The sequence below is a fragment of the Anabrus simplex genome, chromosome 11 (assembly GCF_040414725.1).
Source record: "Anabrus simplex isolate iqAnaSimp1 chromosome 11, ASM4041472v1, whole genome shotgun sequence".
Lineage (NCBI taxonomy): Eukaryota > Metazoa > Arthropoda > Insecta > Orthoptera > Tettigoniidae > Anabrus > Anabrus simplex.
The window spans coordinates 129,150,629-129,171,526 of NC_090275.1; the positions used below are offsets into that span (position 1 = coordinate 129,150,629).

At 38.8% G+C, this 20,898-nt stretch overlaps 1 protein-coding gene across 2 annotated transcripts in view; it reads left to right on the forward strand.

Annotated features, from left to right (window-relative positions):
• shtd (shattered) overlaps positions 1-20,898 on the forward strand; it is a 786,765-nt gene that overhangs the window by 654,984 nt on the left and 110,883 nt on the right. For both annotated transcript variants that reach the window (XM_067155551.2, XM_068229717.1), the window contains 2 exons: positions 7,643-7,870; positions 9,545-9,746. In XM_067155551.2, the coding sequence (XP_067011652.2) occupies positions 7,643-7,870; positions 9,545-9,746 (430 nt within the window). The remainder of the gene's footprint in view (positions 1-7,642; positions 7,871-9,544; positions 9,747-20,898) is intronic.

Here is a 20,898-nt window from a genome sequence, read left to right on the forward strand (position 1 = left end):
CTAGAAACTCAGATTCTTTCAGTTATAAAATTTTCAGAAAACCCACTCAAACAGCCTCCACCATTCGCCAAGATTCAGTGCACCCCCAGTCCCACAAACGAGCCACATACAACAGCCTAGTTCACCGAGCCTTCAGCATACCTATGTCCAATAAAGATCTAAAAAACGAACTCAACACAATCTGCGGAATCGCAAAATTCAACGGCTTCAGCAATCATTTTATAGAAAGGATAATCAATAAACACAAACATCGCCCAAAAACTACCCTCAAAAAAGAAATAACCAAACCTCTAACATTTTCCACCTTCACGTTCAACAATGATATCTACAAGTTAACCAACATCTTTAAGAAACAAGGCGTTAAAATAGCCTTCAAAACCAACAATAAGAACATGAATGTTTTATACAATACTTCACACATCAACAAGACCAGCAGTTTTTTTAAAATCAGGAGTTTATAGGATCAAATGTACCACCTGTAAAAAAACCTACATCGGGCAAACCGGGAGAAACTTCATTATCAGATACCACGAGCACACTAACGCAATAAAATACAACAAGTTTTCAGCCATCGGCCAACACATGCAAGATTATAACCATAATTTCACCAATATTGAACAAGACATGGACATCCTCGTATTAGCAAACAAGGGCCCTTTACTGAACATAATGGAAAATTACTACATACACCTAGACCAATACTTTAATGCCAGTCACAATCTCAATGAAATCTCAGAGAAACCCAACATACTCTTCGATCTATTTATCACTTTCCTCAGAAACAATAATGCAGCCAACCTAAACTCAATCCTAAATTTAATCAAAGGTACTTTTCCAAGACAATTACACTTTCTCCCGCACCCTTCAGCCCCACCTTAAGCCCTCTTCCTAAGCCATATTTCATTTCAATACAAGAACTTACTGATTTCCATGATTATAATTTTTACAACACCCCATTTATACTTTATTCTTTGTTAAAAACCTCTTATTATGTATATTCCTTGTATTATTAACTATTACCATAACATCTCATTTCACTTGTTATTCTTTAAAATAATATTGTCTTAGGATTTCGCCACAAATGATCTTTGCTCCAATACGGCTGATGATGACCCCTAGATGGGTCGAAACTAGTACCGTATAATTTTGTAATCTTGTGAATATATTGTATTGAAAAGGTGGAAACATTTAAGTTATTATTATTATTACTTAAAGTTACAGGGTTCAAGTTTTCCAAAACTAAAACCAAATGCATACTCTTCTCCAAATGTAAACATACTGTACAAGACCCTGAGCTGTACATGGACAATCACAAAATTGAAACAGTAACAACTATGAAAATCTTAGGAGTTTTATTCGACACTACGTTAAGTTGGATACCTCACCTGAAAAACCTTAAAGATGACTGCTTGAGAAGGCTGAACATAATGAAGATCCTGGCAGTAAAGAACTGGGGGGCAGACTACCAAGTGCTAATGAACACGTACAAAGCCATTATTAGGGCTAAATTAGACTATGGCAGCATTGTATACAATTCCGCAAGAATGTGTTCACTCAAAGTCCTTGATTCCATCCAGTCCACAGCTCTTCGAATTGCTCTAAGAGCCTTCCGTACCAGTCCAGTAGCCAGCATTCAAATAGAAGCAAATGAACCACCACTCACAATTAGACGTAGACAACTAAGTTTGACTTACGCGCTCAAGGTAGCAACTATGAGTGAATCAAGAATTAAGTTGTATGCTTTTCCTAACAAGCATCAAGATACACTCATTAAATCATGATCACAACCACAGCCTTTCAATGTTAGAATAGCCAAGTTTCTTGAAGAACTAAATTTAAATATCCCTCCAATACTCCTCACAGACAACTCTCTTAATGTCCCACCATGGACTATTACCCTTCCAAAAATTAACTTTGAAATAAATTACAGTGTCAAAGATGAAACTGACAGATCTCACTACCATCAATTATTTCTTGAAATTTCTAATAAATACCCAAGGCATGCAATCTATACTGATGGATCAAAATGTGAGGAAAGAAATGGATGTGGGATTATATATCCTGAACGTACCATTCTATACCGATTGCCTGACTACTATACATCCTTCTCTAATGAGCTGTACGCAATAAAGCAGGCTATGCTATATATTTTGAAAACCAGCACCTCTAATAACTCGATCATTTTTTCTGATTCAAAAAGTGCATTAAACGCAATAGAAAGTCCATCATCGAAACACATCCTTGTACAAGAAATACAACTGTTGTTTAACAACATCATGAAAAAAAGCAAACAAGTCGTCCTTGTGTGGAGACCCTCTCATAGAGGTATTCAAGGCAATGAATCTCCTGATCAAGCAACTAAAGACGCTACTTCCCTCCCGCTAGGCGATCTGACAATAGCTACCCCTCACACTGACATTATTGCCTATGCTAAAACGAAATTATACCTACAGTGGAAGATAAAATGGCTTCAGACTTCGAACAGCAAACTCCACGAAGTAACAACGGAATCTACAGTACAACACTATCTTCACAACCTTCACAGGCAAGATCAAGTCCTAATAACTAGAATATGGATCGGCCACTCCAAGATAAGTCTCAGCTACCTCCTTGAGAAGAAACTGCCTCCCATCTGTACAGCATGCAATATTGTGTTGACTGTGAAGCACATCATTACAGACTGTTCACTGTATGACAAACGGCGCCAGTACCACGGTATACCTAAGGATATTAAGGGGACACTCTCATCGCCTTCACTGTGCAAACAAATTATCAAGTTTTTCAAAGACACTGGTCTGTATTCAAAAATGTAACTGTTCAGTTTAAAATACCAAAATCTTTTATATTGTTTTCATTCTTCACCCTACTGTAATTTAATGTAAATTCTACAGTTAGAAGTCATGATAAGACCTTAGGGTTAAAGTGACTCTAAATTATCTTAATTTAAAAAAATTAAAGTTAAACAAATCTTGACGGAAAATCAATTTTTTTGTTCTTCTCTGCCGGTTCATTCAAATACAGCATTTAATTCCTTCAAATAGCTTTGACGTCAATAATTCTGCAAATATACAGATGGATATTCTAACGAAACACAGAAAGAAAGAAAACTTTCTATGGGAGGATCTCCTCTCACAATGTCGTTAATATTTACAAGTTAAAAATAATTCAATCTCAAAAAGTTGTCTATCTCATGCTAGTTTTAGCGTCTAAAATATCACATCCACTTGTGTTAACATTCATTTCCTCAAATGAAAACTTGACTCCTTTAGAGAACTGTATTAAACGTGATGTCCATTAAATTGGAAAAATAAATAAAAATTTTATCGGAAACATTACTCAAAGAAGTCTCTATCTGACCTAATTTCACAAAATTGTGCTTGTATAATAATAATTACTATGGAACTTCCTTTAATATTCGATTGAACAAAACATGATGTCAATCTTTAACATCTGACTTCTTGAGGATTTTTAGCATTGTAAGCTTTACAATAATAGTGAATCTCGTCCGTTGAAATAATTCTTTCTTATTCATTACTGTATGATATTCTGAACTTTTCTCAACTTAATTTCAAAATAAAATTTACTAAAGGTTCAACTCTCAAAAGTTAAATCAATTCAAACAACGATGCTGATAACCAGGACCCAACGTAACGAACACGTGGCCGGGTCACAACCACAGTACAAAAAAAAACATATCACAATTCACTGAAATTACTACCACACACACAACATTCACACTAAGGCACACAACAATTATTTACATTATTTACAACAAATTCTAGACTTTGAATATTATATTTTGACTTTTATCCTACGCAGCTGAATTCTCTCGATGACGGTATCGGGTAAAGAAAAATCCATTCACGTCTCTCAGAAATGTGATGAAGTCTGGATGATCACTTGGTCAAAGATGATAAAATTTTACAACGTTGTTCACGATAATATCGGCGGTTGATATCTGGAAAAATTGTCGTCTACAGAAATGCACATGGTACAGGTCAAATATTAGCATTCGCTTTCATGGTTCATGAGTCACAACATTATTATTACTCAACTCCATGTCCCTCAATTAACACGTCCTCACACTTGAAGAAATTACGTCTTATCCCACATGTATTCTTCAAATAAATTCAATAAATGAATCCACAAGTCAATAAAAATACACTAAATGATCCATTCACAAGTCAGTAAAATACAGTAAATGATCCTTCAAGATTCTGCCATATTCCAGGCACATATTCATCCTAATTGAGCTATCTCCCCATGTCAGAAGTCGCGTACATTTTAACACGCCATTGTAACCGTGATGTTCAATGCAGAGTCGTGGTAGGTCTTCTCTTCAAAGTGTAGAAACATCTTGACGCACTCGAACAAACACGTGGCAATCTTCTTTCTTCTAACACAGTAGAAGCTGAAACTAACAAGCAATTTTGGAAGATATTCTGCACATACACGTGATGAGTTTTAAAGATGAATGACACGTAACTTTGCCTGTGAAAGTCTGCCAGACTCGTTGACTAAGGTGTTAATGAAGGTAGTTGATTTGCACTGCCGAATAGAAATATTTTAAGTCCAATGACGGAGTATCTGCATCGTAAATCAGAGCTCGGTGAAAGCAGCATCAAGTAAGAGCTTGAGAAAAATCGGTAAGTAAGAGTTCGAGAATAAGAGTATGTTCCTTCTGGAAACTGGGGTATTTAAGCACTTCACAATGGTTCGTAATTGGCCGTCGTCTTGCACCTGATAGGCCATTACAATTCTCGAAAGTACCTTTCATTTGAAAACTTGGACATGCGTAATTCAGATCGGGGCAACCTTGACTACTCTCAGTGGGTCATGTGGGACAGCTGACAGCTCGCTGGTAGGACCGGTTCTGTACAAATGAGAACGTCTCTACAACACGGGATTGGAAAAATACCGCCCGTGCTAACGAAATAATAGCTTTACACATGCAGACACAATAAATACTTATTGAAGGCCAAATTTGAAGGGGACCATATAGATCAATATTTTAACCCAAATTATAATCTTAATAGCATTTCAGAAAAGCCAGATATCCTATTTGACCTTCTAATTTTTGAAATGTCAAACCAACAAGTCATAATTCAGTTTTTCATAATATTCACAGCACCTTTCCTCAGCAGCCATCTTTTTCCCACGTCCTTCGGTCTCACCTTAATTCCTCCCCCCCTCTCCGACCTTGCCTCACCCCTCTCTCCTGGCCCGCCCTTTCCTTTTCCTTTGAATCTCACAACCGTTAGTGTGAGGCACACAACAAGCCGCAACAAGAGGTAAGTCTCGTATAACCTATGCCATTTGACTAGCACGCTCTCTCCTTCAATCCATTAATTTTATCAAAATTTTATCTATCATTTATTCAGGTTAACTTCATGGACACCGCAATGAATTGCGAATTTATACCAGCCACAAATTAAGAATTTGTCAGCTTTAACCATATCTTCATGTGCCGTCCTGACATTGTCCAACAGCATTTCGGCATGTTTTTAACACGCACTACGGGAACATTTCATTTTATTTACGTTGGTCAATGTGGAAACACCATCTAGCAGTTCTGCGTCAGCTGGTGGTTATTTACAGCGGCGTCCAGTGACTTGCATACTGCTAACACCACTCAAGTAGATTTGGTGATTGATTATCTGACTACAGAATCAACATTTACCAGTTGCCATTTTCCAATTGAAATTGTAATGATTAGCAGTGACGGAACTAACAATTTATGAATATTAATGCAAGAAAGAGTCTGGATGATGAGCATTTATTTTTCAAATTTTACACATAGTTCATCCCAGATTTTCAATGTCAATAGTATGTTTGTACATTCATTTAGTTACTAGATGTATTACATGAAGGCTGAAGAATGCCAGCCAAGGCCGAAACTAGTCCCTAGTTCAGTAAATATTGCATATTATATTTTTAAAAAGGTGGACCAGTATGACATTAATTTAATAATTATTGTGAAAAAAGAAGTGTTGGGACGAGTTCACTACCAGACTAATAGATGACTATGAAAGTAATATTTAAGTCTTTATAAAGTAGTCAAGAATAGAAGAAGGGCAGTATCCTTGCACTGGCAGCAGATGATGGGAACCTGAAGATAAATTAAGGCATCAGAGAAGAAACTTCAATACTTTATTAAATGGAGAAAGTCTTTGAAATGATACCACAGAAAACTGCAGCTTAAGTGCGAGTGATGGAGCACAATACCAGCTAACATTGCTAGAAGTGGAGTCTGAGCTGTCCTCTCTGCTGACATGATAAAGGCACCTGTACAGAGTGCTCTCTGTCACCTGGAAAGAGGACTGGATAAAAGGTATCATTATCCACTGTATAAAAAGGGAAACAGGAAGAAATGTGCAAATTATAGGGCATCACTCTACTTCCTCAGAATGCTAACAGAGAAGTACTGGGAATATGGTAAGAACTTAGTGATGGTTTTCGTGGACATCAAGAAGGCCTCGGCAGATAATCTGGGAATGCCTAGAAGGTATAAGTGTGTCAAACTTCCTGATTGATGAAGTAAAGACGCTCTATCAAAAGTGCTTAAGCTGTGTGCAAATAAAGAATGGAAGATCAGATTAGTTTGAAACCAAAAAAGGAGTCCAGCAGTGAACTGCCTTGACAACACTCCTGTTCATCACTGTCATGGATCGGATCATGAAATACATCAAAGAACATTGCAAAGAGCCTAGCACTCTAATGATGATCAGATCTGGGGAGAAAATGAAGCCCAAGTGCAAGAAAAATTAAATCTGTGGAATGGCAAGTTTAAAAATAATCATCATTTCCAGTTTCCCAGGTACTGTTGGAGAGCCTCTTCCATTCTGTCTTATTGAGATGCATTCTGTTGTTAATGACGTCCTCCGGTGTCCTTCCCCGATCTGCAATGTCCATCCAGAATATGGACTAAAACAAAGCTGTTAAAATGCCTGTCAACATAAAACAGAACTCTGTTGCAATCTGTTTCTGACTTTAAATGCCTTGCAAGTATAATTTCAGAGGATAACACAATCAACCAAAAAATAGCTAATAGGACTCAGAAAGATTCTCAATCTTATTTTCAAGTGAGAAATCTACTCTAGGATGATAAAAAACACCTACTTCATTCCAATTCTAACCTATGGAGCCTACATAACATGGCTAATAATAAAATCCAGTCAACAGAAATGAAAATTCATCAGAACAGTGAAAGGAAAGACAAGATGAAGCAAGGCACCTGGATGTGAAATGTTTGTTTTGGTAGATTTACTAAGAATTAATCTCTTCCAAGTTGGAGCAGTTTTTGATAGGTAGTAGCTAGAATACTGAACCTGAGGGTTTCTTGGGTGACCACTTACATGTCTTTATCATAGAGTGAATGTGACATCAGTAGATTTATTAGCTGCAAGTCATTACTGGTATTGTTGCATCTTATATAAACCTCTGCAACTGGCAAATTGAATCAGTATCACTTGAAAATGAATTATTTTTGCTTCGTGCACTTTCATTGTGACATCAATATTCTCAAGACACTCCAGGCCACTGCTATATTTGTTTACAAACAACACAGAGTGAACTGTTTTATTTTTCTTCTCCTACTATGAAATCTGTATCATCTTTTTTTGGAACAATGAATTGTGCACAGGGCAGTGGCTGATTGGATGAAGGCTCCGGACACGCAGCACCTACTGGACTTCGTTCGTCCAGACTTCCTCCTCCTTCGTATGGTGTCTCGCGCCCTCATCTTGTGGGAAGAGATCCTGCCAACAACTGCCTGGGTGGAGTCGAACATCCCCGCAGCCATCCGCCCGTACTGCCTCGTAAAACCTCGACCCGGCGCTGCACCCGACACCATAGACTATGAAACCATGAAGTGAGTAGTTCTGTTCCTGTCTTCATTCTCCAACCATCTGCCTTAAGCTGGGTAAGTGGTGGTGTGTTTCTGTGACTTGAAGACTCTTTGCTTGCCTGGAGAAGTTATTATTCCATATATCTTAAAAACAAGAATTGACATTCTTATGTGCTAAAACAAACGTTTGGTTTAAATGCCACCAAAAAGAAATTTAATGCATCATTATACTAAATATGTATCTATCATCATCATCATCTGGAGCAGTTTCCAACGACAGGCTGCCTGTCGTCCGTTTCTCTCCTCTTGCCTCGATGCTCTTCTTTACACGTTTCAGCCATCTGGCCATCAGTCTTCCTCTAGGTCTCCTTCTCTTCAAGTCCATTGCTACATCTTTCTTGGTATTCTGTCTTCTCCCATTCCCTTAACATGTCCATACCAGTAGGGGTACCTCATTTACCATTTCCCAAACTCTCTCCATTCTTGTTAAACCTACTTGACACCTTTGCAACTTCATTTCCACTGCATGTATTCTACTTTTATTCCTCTCCTTCATCACCCACATTTCTGATCCATACGTCAAAATTAGCACAAAATAAGTCTTGTAGATAATTCCTTTACATCTCTGTGGTACATTCCTGTTCCATATCAATGCTCCCACACTCTTAAAGAATTCATTTGCACACCTTCCTCTATCATTGATTTCCATCCTGTTTCCTCCATTTTCTTCAATTGCACTTCCCAGGTATTTAAAGCTTTCAGCTCTTTCCAGCTGCTCCCCTCCTAATGTCGTGCCATTATTCGCTCGGTTCTTGTTTCGTGTTGTTACCGGCACTTCACGACACAACTTCCTCCCACACATGCTGTTCCTGCACTCGTTCCCCATTTTAGTAGATCATCTGCATCGAGCTCGATAGCTGCAGTCGCTTAAGTGCGTCCAGTATTCGGGAGATAGTAGGTTCGAACCCCACTGTCGGCAGTCCTGAAAATGGTTTTCCGTGGTTTCCCATTTTCACACCAAGCAAATACTGGAGCTGTACCTTAATTAGGGGCATTGCCGCTTCCTTCCCACTCCTAGCCCTTTCCTGTCCCATCGTCGCCACAAGACCTATCTGTGTCGGTGCGACGTAAAGCAACTAGCACTCTCTCCCCAATGATCGGTGCTATCATATAAGTAGTAGAGGTGAGGGGTTTGCACCATTTGTTATATTAAACCGCCCAGTTCTTTCGATTCCGACCTTAACACAGCTTTCACCTCCATCCTACATAACATCCCAATGTATAACAATCTTTTACATCCCAGTAATTTATTTTTCTAAAATAAGTTAATAAGTACTCAATATGTCTTATGGATATCACCTAACCTAACCTTATTTTGCTTGTGCTAAATATCTGTCTGTACTATACAAAACTCAAGATATTTTAAAAGTTCTGCTTGATAACTTTAAAAAGGAATTGTTTCCTACTAAAACCTAATTTTCAGTATGTTTATGGCGATGTGCTGAGTGAATTGAGTCCACTATCACCAGTCTTGAAGATGGTTTCACACCAGGCAGATACTGAGGCCAGAGCTGCTGCCTTGCCTGTCTCAACCATTAACTCACGTACTTCCTCTTTTCTTTAGGTCCTACCAACTGCATAATGCCCTGTGGTTTCCTTCTTCTTGGCGTACTTAGGGCGTGTCCTTGTCTGTTCCAGCCAAGCGTACTGTAACATCCTTGCTGGTGCCTGCATGGCACTCGGACTCAGGTTTGCGGGATCATCCAACAACGAAGCCTTTGAAACTCTGTTTGGTTATGCCAAGATGTTCACGTCACTTTCTGGCAAGTCCATTGCCGAGTTAGCAGGGAAGTCGACAATCGAGACCTGCCTCAACGTCATCTTATTATCCCTTGCTATGGTAAGTTTCAAGTACAGTAACAGTTCAGCAGACTAGTCAACGTCAGGTTGTACTTTTACCTACCTCTACAACGATGGTACTTCTTTTCCTTTTACACCAAAAAATAGCAGCAGGGCTACCTTAAGTGGAAATTAAAATGAACGAGCAGTTCATTTCCTGTTTCCAGCTTTCCGGGTCGGGTTGTGAATCAAGGACCTTCATCGCTGCCTGTCTCTCCACCACTCTTCTCCCTTTTTAAGTTCATCTTCTGGTTTTCCTCCCCTCTTCTCTATGCACTCTCGCACCAAATCTGACCACATCTTTCGGGGTCTTTCTCGTGGTCTCTTTCCTCTTAACTTATCTGAAAAAGCTTTTTTTGGCTCTCTCTCTCTCTCTCTCTCTCTCTTTTCCCATTCTCATCATATGCCCATACCACTCTAGATTTTTAAAATTTTTGGGGGGGAAACCTAAACAGCGAGAAGCTGAATTACAGAGTTCCGCAATGAAAAGCGAGTAGCAACATAAGAAAATAAGTGGAAGAACAATGAGAAAAAAATCATCTAATGATAAAAATAGAAGAAAAGCTAACAAAATAACTGTAGAGACACAACAATTAACAAGAAAACATTAAGGAAAAGAAAAATGAGGAAAATTAAAGATTGAACATAAAACGAAGAGAAGGACTTACAGCTAGGCACACTAAGATAAGTACAGATATAACACATGAGTAACCGTAAAATATAAATAAATATTACATTATGTACAAAAGAGGTGACAGCAATGCGAAGAGAAAAAAGGAATATGAAGAAAATGAACTAGGTTGAGTTAAGGAAGGAGGCAGTTAATCTGCTATGGTAATGAAGTAAACCATACAGCCAGTGTCTCCACGCCGAGTGTTAATCTGACCCACTATAAGGACCAACGGCTAAGGGCGGAAGAGATCTTATAGAAGGGAAATGGGCCCTCAGTGGAGGAAATGCCATCCAAACCCCGTATCAGCTGTAGCGTCTGAACTCCAGAGGAGCAGCTACAAAAGGAGTCTGTTCTCAATGTTAGGAGCGGCCTCAAGTTTCAGCTGGCAGTAGCTCTAAAATGCCTTTGGGAGTGGCGAACCCATTGTAAAAAAAGCCTACATGATGGCAAGTGTACTGAAGCCTCGGAAAATGCTAGGGCGTTCCCCACAAGTGACGTGCAATTCTTGTGATGCTGGGAGAAATGTGAGAAATGGGTGACCAGCAACCAAATACATCAAGATAGTGACCATCAATCTAGTGACACTAACAGGGAAAGTGGAAGAAATTGTAGATTTTATGGTTGACGAAGATATAGCTTTGCTGGGTATCGGTAAGACCAAATGGAAAGGAAAAGGTGAGAGGAAACTAAAGAAAGGATACACCTTATATTATAGTGGAGGAAGAGAAGCCAAAAATGGTGTAGGTCTCATAATTAGAAAAGACCTAGAGGAATACCTAGAATTGGTGGAAAACATAAATGACAGGTTGATTAAGTCAGATTGAGACTTGAAACTAGTGTTACAGATATAATTCAGGGGTATGCTCCACAAACAGGAAATACAGATATGGATCCAGAGGAATATCTGGAAGGCCATATACAGGACAAACAGGTTGTGATCATAGGAAATGTGAATTCCCAAGTAGGTCAGGAACGAAAAGGAGATGAAAAGATTATAGGTCCATTTGGATATGGGAAGAGAAACAAGGCTGGAGATATTTTGGTAGACTTTTGTAGAAGAAATGAGCTGATCATTGGTAACACATGGTTTTGAAAGAAAAACACTCAGAAGATAACAAGATATAGTTGGGATAACAAAGTCAAAACTCTAATAGATTACATTTTGGTCGAGAGAGGTAACAGGAAAATGTAGGTAGACGTAACAGCCCTCCCCAGTGAATCTTTCGAAGGAGATCACACAGTTGTGATAGCTAAGTTAAAGATGGGAAAGTTACAAAAGATGACAGAGATTAGGCAGAGAAAGCTAAGGGTGTAGAAATTGCAGGAGAAGGAAATAAATGAAGAGTTCCAGACGCACATTAAAACAAGTATACCTAAGGAAGGAATCGGAAGGGTCGAAGAAGAATGGGCATACTTTAAAAACAGTCATGGTCAAGTCTGCAGAAAAGACCTGTGGAAGAGTATCAGGAAGGAAGAAGGATCAAGAAATGCTCTGGAGGAATGACAGGGTAAAAGATACAATTAAAAGGAAGAAACAAGTTTGGAAAAAAAGGCTGAGAAACAGAACAACACAATGAAAAACAGGATACAGGCACTGCAAGAAGGAGTGCTCCAAGGTGTTTCAAGAAGAGAAAAAGAAATGCTGGCAAAAATTCACCGAATCTCTGCAAGAAGATAAAAACAGAAACAAAAAGATCTTATTCCAGTGGGTTAAAAAGAAGAAAAACCCAGGTGAAGGTGCTAACTTCATTAAAAATGAACAGGAGGAAGTGATGACACATGAGCAGGATATAACGCAGAGGTGGGGAAAATACGCTGAACAGCTTTACAATGTGCAAAATACCTCGGTACAAAGCAAAATCGAAGAACCAGATTTAGTGCAGATGGAAGAGAAGGAAAACGAAGTGTCCATGGCCGCTAAAAGAATGAAATGAGGCAAGGCAGCTGGAATTGACGAGCTCACCATAGAAATGATAATAGCAGCAGGAGTAGTTGGTCAACAGTGGTTGTATAGACTCTTCAGAGTAATATGGAGAGAAAAGACTGTTCCAAAAGAGTAGACGAAAGGGGTCATTTTACCAATTTTCAAGAAAGGAGACAGGAAGCAATGTGAAGGATTGACAATGATACCTCATACAGCTAAGATCCTTGGAAGAATCTGGATAGACGAATAAGACCCAGAGAAGAGGGAAAATTGGCAGAACACCAGTATGGATTCAGAAGAGGCAGGTCACCTTTGACCCAATATTTACATTGCATCAAATGATAGAAAGGTATTGGGAATATGGAAAGGGCATATAGTAACTTTTTTTTTTTTTTTTCTCTTTTCTAGTTGCTTTACGTCGCGCCAACACAGATATGTCTTATGGCAACAATGGGATAGGGAAGGGCTAGGAATGGGAAGTAAGCGGCCGTGGCCTTAATTAAGGTACAGCCCCAGCTTTCTAGATAATGAAAAGGCATATGGCAGTGTCTCAAGGAATTTGGTATGGAAAACATTGAGAGAGGCACAGACTGGGAATGAAACAATGCAGATGGTAATAACATTGTATCAAAATTGCAAAAGCTGTGTTAGAACCAAAGTGGGTCAAACTGAATGGTTCAGAGTTGAGACAGGCTTAAGACACGGAGGTGTATTGTCTCCCTTACTCTTCATTATCATCATGGATAGAATACTACATAGTATCACAGAGAAGATGACGGGCGCGCAAGTAAGGTCTATGCTCTTTGCTGATGACATTGTAGTTTGGGGAGATAATGAAGAGGAAGTAAAGACACAATTTCATTTATGGAATGAGGAGATAAGAAATTTTGGAATGAAGTTTACTACAGCAAAAAGTAAGACTTTGATCATGACAAGAGGTAACAGAAAATCCAGGGGAGTGATAAAAATAGGAAAAGAACCTCTTGAACTAGTGAGAAATTTTAAATATTTGGGCAGCGTGATGTCACAAGATGGAAATTTGGATGGAGAAATTGATTTAAGAATACAGCAGTGTGCTAGTTTCTAACAGTGTATAGAACAAAGAAGGTTTTATACTCGTCCTATTATAAACCTAGACTGACCTATGCTTCAGCAGCCTGAACGTTAACTAAGCAGAACCAAAGTTAGATACAAGCAGCTGAAATGAGGTTCTTGAGGAGCATACAGGGAAAGACAAGATAGAATGCGAAATGAGGAAATAAGGAGAAGCGTGGGAGTGTGTAAACTTCCAGAAGAGATTGATATAGCAAAGCTAAAATGGTCTGGACACATGATGAGAACGCCAGGAGAGAGAATACCAAAGAGAACATTCATGGATACAGAGACTGGAAAGAGGCCTAGAATGAGATGGAGGAGCTCTGTTGTGGACTGTACTGCAAATAGAGGAGTCGATAGCAAATAAAGTACTAGAAGAGGAATGGTGGTGAGATCGAGTAAGGTACACTACCCTACCCAGAGAGAATCTGGAAAACGCAATGGATGAAGAAGACAAAGGAAAATGTCCAAGTTCCTGTCAAGATAAAGAGTTAAGGAGGGTTGGTATGCGGATAAATAAAGTTCTTTGAACGAGAGAGAGGCGGGAATACAGAATATGAACGAAAGAGAGGCGGGAATACAGAATATGAACAAGAGAGAGGCGGGAATACAGAATATGAACGAGAGAGAGGCGGGAATACAGAATATGAACAAGAGAGAGGTGGGAATACAGAATATGAACGAGAGAGAGGTGGGAATACAGAATATGAACGAGAGAGAGGTGGGAATACAGAATATGAACGAGAGAGAGGCGGGAATACAGAATATGAACAAGAGAGAGGTGGGAATACAGAATATGAACGAGAGAGAGGTGGGAATACAGAATATGAACGAGAGAGAGGCAGGAATACAGAATATGAACGAGAGAGAGGCGGGAATACAGAATATGAACAAGAGAGAGTCGGGAATACAGATTATGAACGAGAGAGAGGTGGGAATACAGAATATGAACGAAAGAGAGGTGGGAATACAGAATATGAAGGGCTGGAGTAAACCTGGTTTTGCGAGTTGATACATGTAGGAACATGTAGGGAAGTTTCAAGATTCCTGTCCTTTTCCATATCTCTTCATTTCTAATTCTGTCCTTTTGGGTCTTGCCCTCGATACCTCTTAGCCTATAAATGTAACATTGTCAGGGGCGTGGTGAATTTCGTTCACCATTCATTTTTCTTAGTTTTGGCAACTGTTTAACAAGTACTAACTCTTACACGACTGATACTGTTACTTTATAATACTTAGACATAATAGTTACAGCACAAATTACAGACATAAAATAATAAATGGTAAAAATGTTCATGGGTGGAAGACTGGAACAGATGAACTCATGAGAACTTAAAATGAAACACTTCTAACAATCTTATTCTCACAGCTTGCACATCTAATGCATCTTTTAGACTGTGCTTTACACACAAAATGATGACATTGATTACACTTCATTTTGTTTCCACTCACAGTGAATACATCGTCCTCTCTTCGATGGCAATTTTTCTTTGAATGTTTCTTCCTGGACGTATGGGGATAACTCTGCTCGGATATCCAGAGGCAGTGTTCCTATCTTAGCTCGTTCAACCAACCACTTATTCATGAGTTGAAACGAAAGATTTTCAATCCTAGAGATAGCCCTTGATCACATTGTTTCGTCTTTCCCACAGAAAAACTCCCTAGTTTGTCGTGTTCATCACTACCAGCTACGCCTACATCACCTTCTTGTTCACCCTCACTGTCATGATCAATGTCTGAATAATTTACCACTTCAACTTCACCATCAGAAAAATCACAAACTTCAGCTCCCTCAGATCCTTTCTCCTCATCAGATAATTCCTGTAACAGCGTTTGTAGGTCTTCAACCTTCACAAACTTCCCCCTACAATAAAAATAGGTAGTTACTTTTGTTTCCTCTATAATCTACATTTTAAAATAATGAAACTCCAAGAACGTCGAAGGTACAATTTTACTTACATTTCCGGGCGCGTGGTGAAGAAAGTTCACCAAATGACGGCACGTACGAATAGCGTGACACGTACAACTTCCTGAACAGATACCGCTACACTGAGAGTATCGATAAGACTTCACTGGAAAGTACTAGCAGCACGACGGCTGTCTACTACTAATGTCATTCCACGCCTTCTCTCCGCTGACAGCTCGGAACATACCACTTGTCGAGCAGCTCTTCTTCTTTCTCTCAATTCCTCCCAACCCAAACTTTGCAACATTTTTGTAACGCTACTCTTTTGTCGGAAATCACCCAAAACAAATCGAGCTGCTTTTCCTTGGATTTTTTCCAGTTCTTGAATCAGGTAATCCTGGTGAGGGTTTCATACACTGGAACCATACTCTAGTTGGGGTCTTACCAGAGACTTATATACCCTCTCCTTTACATCCTTACTACAACCCCTAAACACCCTCACAACCATGTGCAGAGATCTGTACCCTTTATTTACAATCCCATTTATGTGATTACCCCAATGAAGATCTTTCCTTATATTAACACCTAGATACTTACAATGATCCCCAAAAGGAACTTTCACCCCATCAACGCAGTAATTAAAACTGAGAGGACTTATCCTATTTGTGAAACTCACAACCTGACTTTTAACCCCGTTTATCATCATACCATTGCCTGCTGTCCATCTCACAACATTTTCAAGGTCACACTGCAGTTGCTCACAATCTTGTAATAACATCATCCGCAAAATGCCTTACGTCCGATTCCACTCCTTTACTCATATAATTTATATATATGTAAGAAAACATAAAGGTCCGATAATACTGCCTTGAAGAATTCCCCTCTTAATTATTACAGGGTCCGATAAAGCTTCGCCTACTATAATTCTCTGAGATCTATTTTCTAGAAATATAGCAACCCATTCAGTCACTCTTTTGTCTAATCCAATTGCACTCATTTTTGCCAGTAGTCTCCCATGATCCATCCTATCAAATGCTTTAGACAGGTCAATTGCGATACAGTCCATTTGACCTCCAGAATCCAAGATATCTGCTATATCTTGCTGGAATCCTACAAGTTGAGCTTAAGTGGAATAACCTTTCCTAAAACCGAACTGCCTTCTATCGAACCAGTTATTAATTTCACAAACATGTCTAATATAATCAGAAAGAATGCGTTCCCAATGCTTACATACAATGCACGTCAAACTTACTGGCCTGTAATTTTCAGCTTTATGTCTATCACCCTTTCCTTTGTACACAGGGGCTACTATAGCAACTCTCCATTCATCTGGTATAGCTCCTCTGACCAAACAATAATCAAATAAGTACTTCAGATATGGTACTACAGTAAAACCTCGTTAATTCGAAGTCGTTGGGACTCAAAAATCGGACTTCGAATTACGTGATTTCGAATTAACCGCCAATTCGCAATGCAGAAGTACCAACCCTCGCTGCATTACAAAATATTCTAAGGCCCGTTATTGCATGCAGTTAACCTTGATTCACAGTTTATACCTTTCAAATTCCAAGAAAAAAGAACTATTTCCAAAATGTATCCAAGAAGGTGCATTTACAGTATTCAAACAATGCACTTGGATATCTCGCTGGCAAACATAACCTCACGCACCGAAAGAAAGAAAAAAAAGTACGATTCAAAGACGAGAAATCTATGCTGGCTCCCATGTGCAAGTACTTTATTCATTGATTTACTATACTGTAAGCATTTTAGATGCCTTGTATTTACACAGAATGTGCCCGATGTCCTTAAAATCGAACTTTCCTATGACTATCCTTGTACAATTTCCCGCCATGGCACTTCTCTTGTACTTCAGAAACGTAAACACTTTCCGCGTCACAAGGTATTCTAAGACTCATTAATACATGCAACCACCTCGATTCACGGTTTAAACCTTTCAAATACCATGGGAAAAAACTATTTCCAATATGTATCCAACAAGGTGCATTTACAATGTTCAAATAATGCACTTGGGTAAATAACTTACAAACATAACCTCACGCAACGAAAGAAAAATATCACACAATTCAAAGACGAGGATACATTATGCTGGTTCCCCTGTGCAAATGCATTATTTTTTGGATTTCTGTACTGTTTGCATTTTTAGATGCTTTGTACTGGCATGGAAAGTGCCCGACACCTATAACATTGTGGCTTATCGATCTTTCCTATGACGAGGGGATAAAGGGGCCCATAGACGTGCAATATTATTGCACAAAAATCGAGTTTGTGCAATAAATAGAATCGTGTGGAGATAATATTGATAGTTGTGCAATATATTGTGCAAAGCGGTCATAGACGTACAATATGCGTTGCAATATATAGTCAGTCCATGCTGGTATTTTATTTGGTGATTATATTGACTGACACTTATCTTTGCTGCATTTTGATCGCCGTGGGCGTAAGTGCCAAAAAGAAGCAGAAACGGAAAAGAAGCACAAGGGCCAAACAGTGGTTTCTAGACAGAGAAAAGTACACTCATGAAAAATTACTCAATGAACTGAGAAAATGGGAACCAAATGATTTTCAAAACTTTCTGGGCATGAATGGTGAATTGTATGATGAACTCCTCGCTTTGCTCTTAACGTCCCACTTCTATAAACTCCAAAATAACCTTTTTCTCCTCCTTTTTGCCTGCCATCACGATACCTTCTCCAACGCTTGTTGATACCATCTGGCGGGAGGACGGGATATTGCACAATATTGCCAACACACAGCACAGTATTTTGCGATTTGCGCAATATATTTCAAACTTTCTTGATTTCGTACAATATATTGCACAACCCTTCAATATTAAATACACATTATCAATTTTATTGCACAAACCTCGATATTGCGCAATAATATTGCTCGTCTATGGGCCCCTTAAAGTTTCTCGCTTCCATGTGCATTGCAACGCACTACAATGACCCCCATCCCTCATACTTGTACGATTCGCCGGCTGGCACTTTCTCCTTTAAAAACATATGATAGTTTGGGCTCGCATTAAAATAAAGTAATGCAGTTTCATCGGCAATGACAATATTGTTCGGTGCCTACGAATTTATTATATGAGCACAATTTTTTTTTTTTCGTCAACTGTTGGCATCACCAGTGTTCGCGGATTCTGTTTTCCCGCACACTGCCCGTTGCGTGATATTACGGCGTTCCTTAAAAGTTTGAATACAAAAGAATTCCGATTTCATTCAACTTAGTAATCATGAAGCGCACTGTAGATCCACCAAAGTGAGTGTAAATGCGGAAAGCTACGGTACCACTCCACGTTCCGGAACATGCGTTCTATTATGACGCGGATAAATTTCGAGTTGAAATTACTCTGTAACATACTACTGTTTTAAAATGTAAAGGCAGTTTTGAATTAAACAATTTAAATAACATGCAAAACTGTATCTCATGTTTCCGGGAACGAGAGCTTCTTCGAATTAGGCGGGATTTTGAATTAACCGATTTCGAATTATTGAGGTTCTACTGTATATCCCAACCCATTGTCTTTAGTATATCCCCAGAAATCTGATCAATTCCAGCCGCTTTTCTAGTTTTCAACTTTTGTATCTTATTGTAAATGTCATTATTATCATATGTAAATTTGAATACTTCTTTGGCCTTTTGTCTCCTCCTCTACCTGGACATTATCCTTGTAACCAACAATCTCTACATACTGCTGACTGAATACTTCTGCCTTTTGAAGATCCTCACATACACACTCTCCTTGTTCATTAATTATTCCTGGAATGTCCTTCTTGGAACCTGTTTCTGCCTTAAAATACCTGTACATACCCTTCCATTTTTCACTAAAATTTGTATGACTGCCAATTATGCTTGCCATCATGTTATCCTTAGCTGCCTTCTTTGCTAGATTCAATTTTCTAGTAAGTTCCTTCAATTTCTCCTTACTTCCACAGCCATTTCTAACTCTATTTCTTTCCAGTCTGCCCCTCCTTCTTAGTCTCTTTATTTCTCTATTATAATAAGGTGGGTCTTTACCATTCCTTACCACCCTTAAAGGTACAAACCTGTTTTTGCATTCCTCAACAATTTCTTTAAACCCATCCCAGAGTTTGTTTACATTTTTATTTACCGTTTTCCACCGATCATAGGTACTTTTTAGAAACTGCCTCATGCCTGCTTCATCAGCCATATGGTACTGCCTAACAGTCCTACTTTTAAGACCTTCCTTTCTATCACATTTATTTTTAACTACCACAAAAACAGCTTCATGATCACTAATACCATCTATTACTTCAGTTTCCCTATAGAGCTCATCTGGTTTTATCAGCACCACATCCAAAATATTTTTCCCTCTGGTTCGTTCCATCACTTTCTGAATCAGCTGTCCTTCCCATATTAACTTATTTGTCATTTGTTGGTCATGCTTCCTGTCGTTCGCATTTCCTTCCCAATTGACATCTCGAAAATTCAGATCTCCTGCTACAATCACATTTCTTTCCATGTTGTTTCCCACATAGCCGACGATCCTATCAAATAATTCCAAATCTGCGTCAGTGCTACCCTTTCCTGGTCTGTACACTCCAAATATATCAAGTTGCCTATTATCTTTAGAAATGAGCCTTACACCTAGAATTTCATGTGTCTCATCTTCAACTTTTTCGTAGCTTACAAATTCTTCTTTCATCAGAATGAATACTCCCCCTCCCACCATTCCTATCCTATCTCTACGATACATTTATTACATGTAACACACTCCAGTGCTGTGAGAAAATTTCTGCATCCACGATATCATTTCTCAGCCATGATTCAACTCCTATTACAATATCTGGTAAATATATATCTATTAAATTACTTATTTCTATTCCTTTCTTTACAATACTTCTACAGTTCAACACTAACAATTTTATGTCATCCCTACTTGATTTCCAGTTCCCTGTTCCCTTATCACCGCTCCCTAGGCCACCCCGTTTCCCTGAATGTACCTCCCTGTAGCTCTTAGGAACTAAAAACTACAGATGAAACACGCAGGTTGGTGAATGAAATTTACCAGCGCGCCCGGTTTAGGGTTAGGAATTTCATCTCCGCTGCCTGTATTCTACTCTCCCCTCATTTTGTTGTAATTCAGCTGCATAGGTTAGTATGGATTCATAAAAGGTTGAATATAATACTTTCTAACGTTTCTTCAGGACATCTTGATTCCAAAAAATACCCCTACACTCTGGTAGAAGCTGTTTGCTTGTTGTATTCTTTTCCCAGTTTCCTCGGTTATCTTTCCATCTTCTGTGATCACACTTCCCAAGTACTTGAAACTTTTAACCACTTCCAGAATTTTACCATTCAGTTTTATCTTTCCTCTTCCTTTCTTCCTATCTTCCTTCCTTCCTTTCTTCCTTCCCCTTATCATCACTAATTTTTTACTTTTCTCTGTGCTTACTTTCATCCCAAATTTTTCTATCTCTTGATTCCATACATGCACTTGTTTTTGCACTTCCGTTTTATCCTCACCCCATATCACTGTATCATCTGCAAACAACATGGCTTTTGTTGCC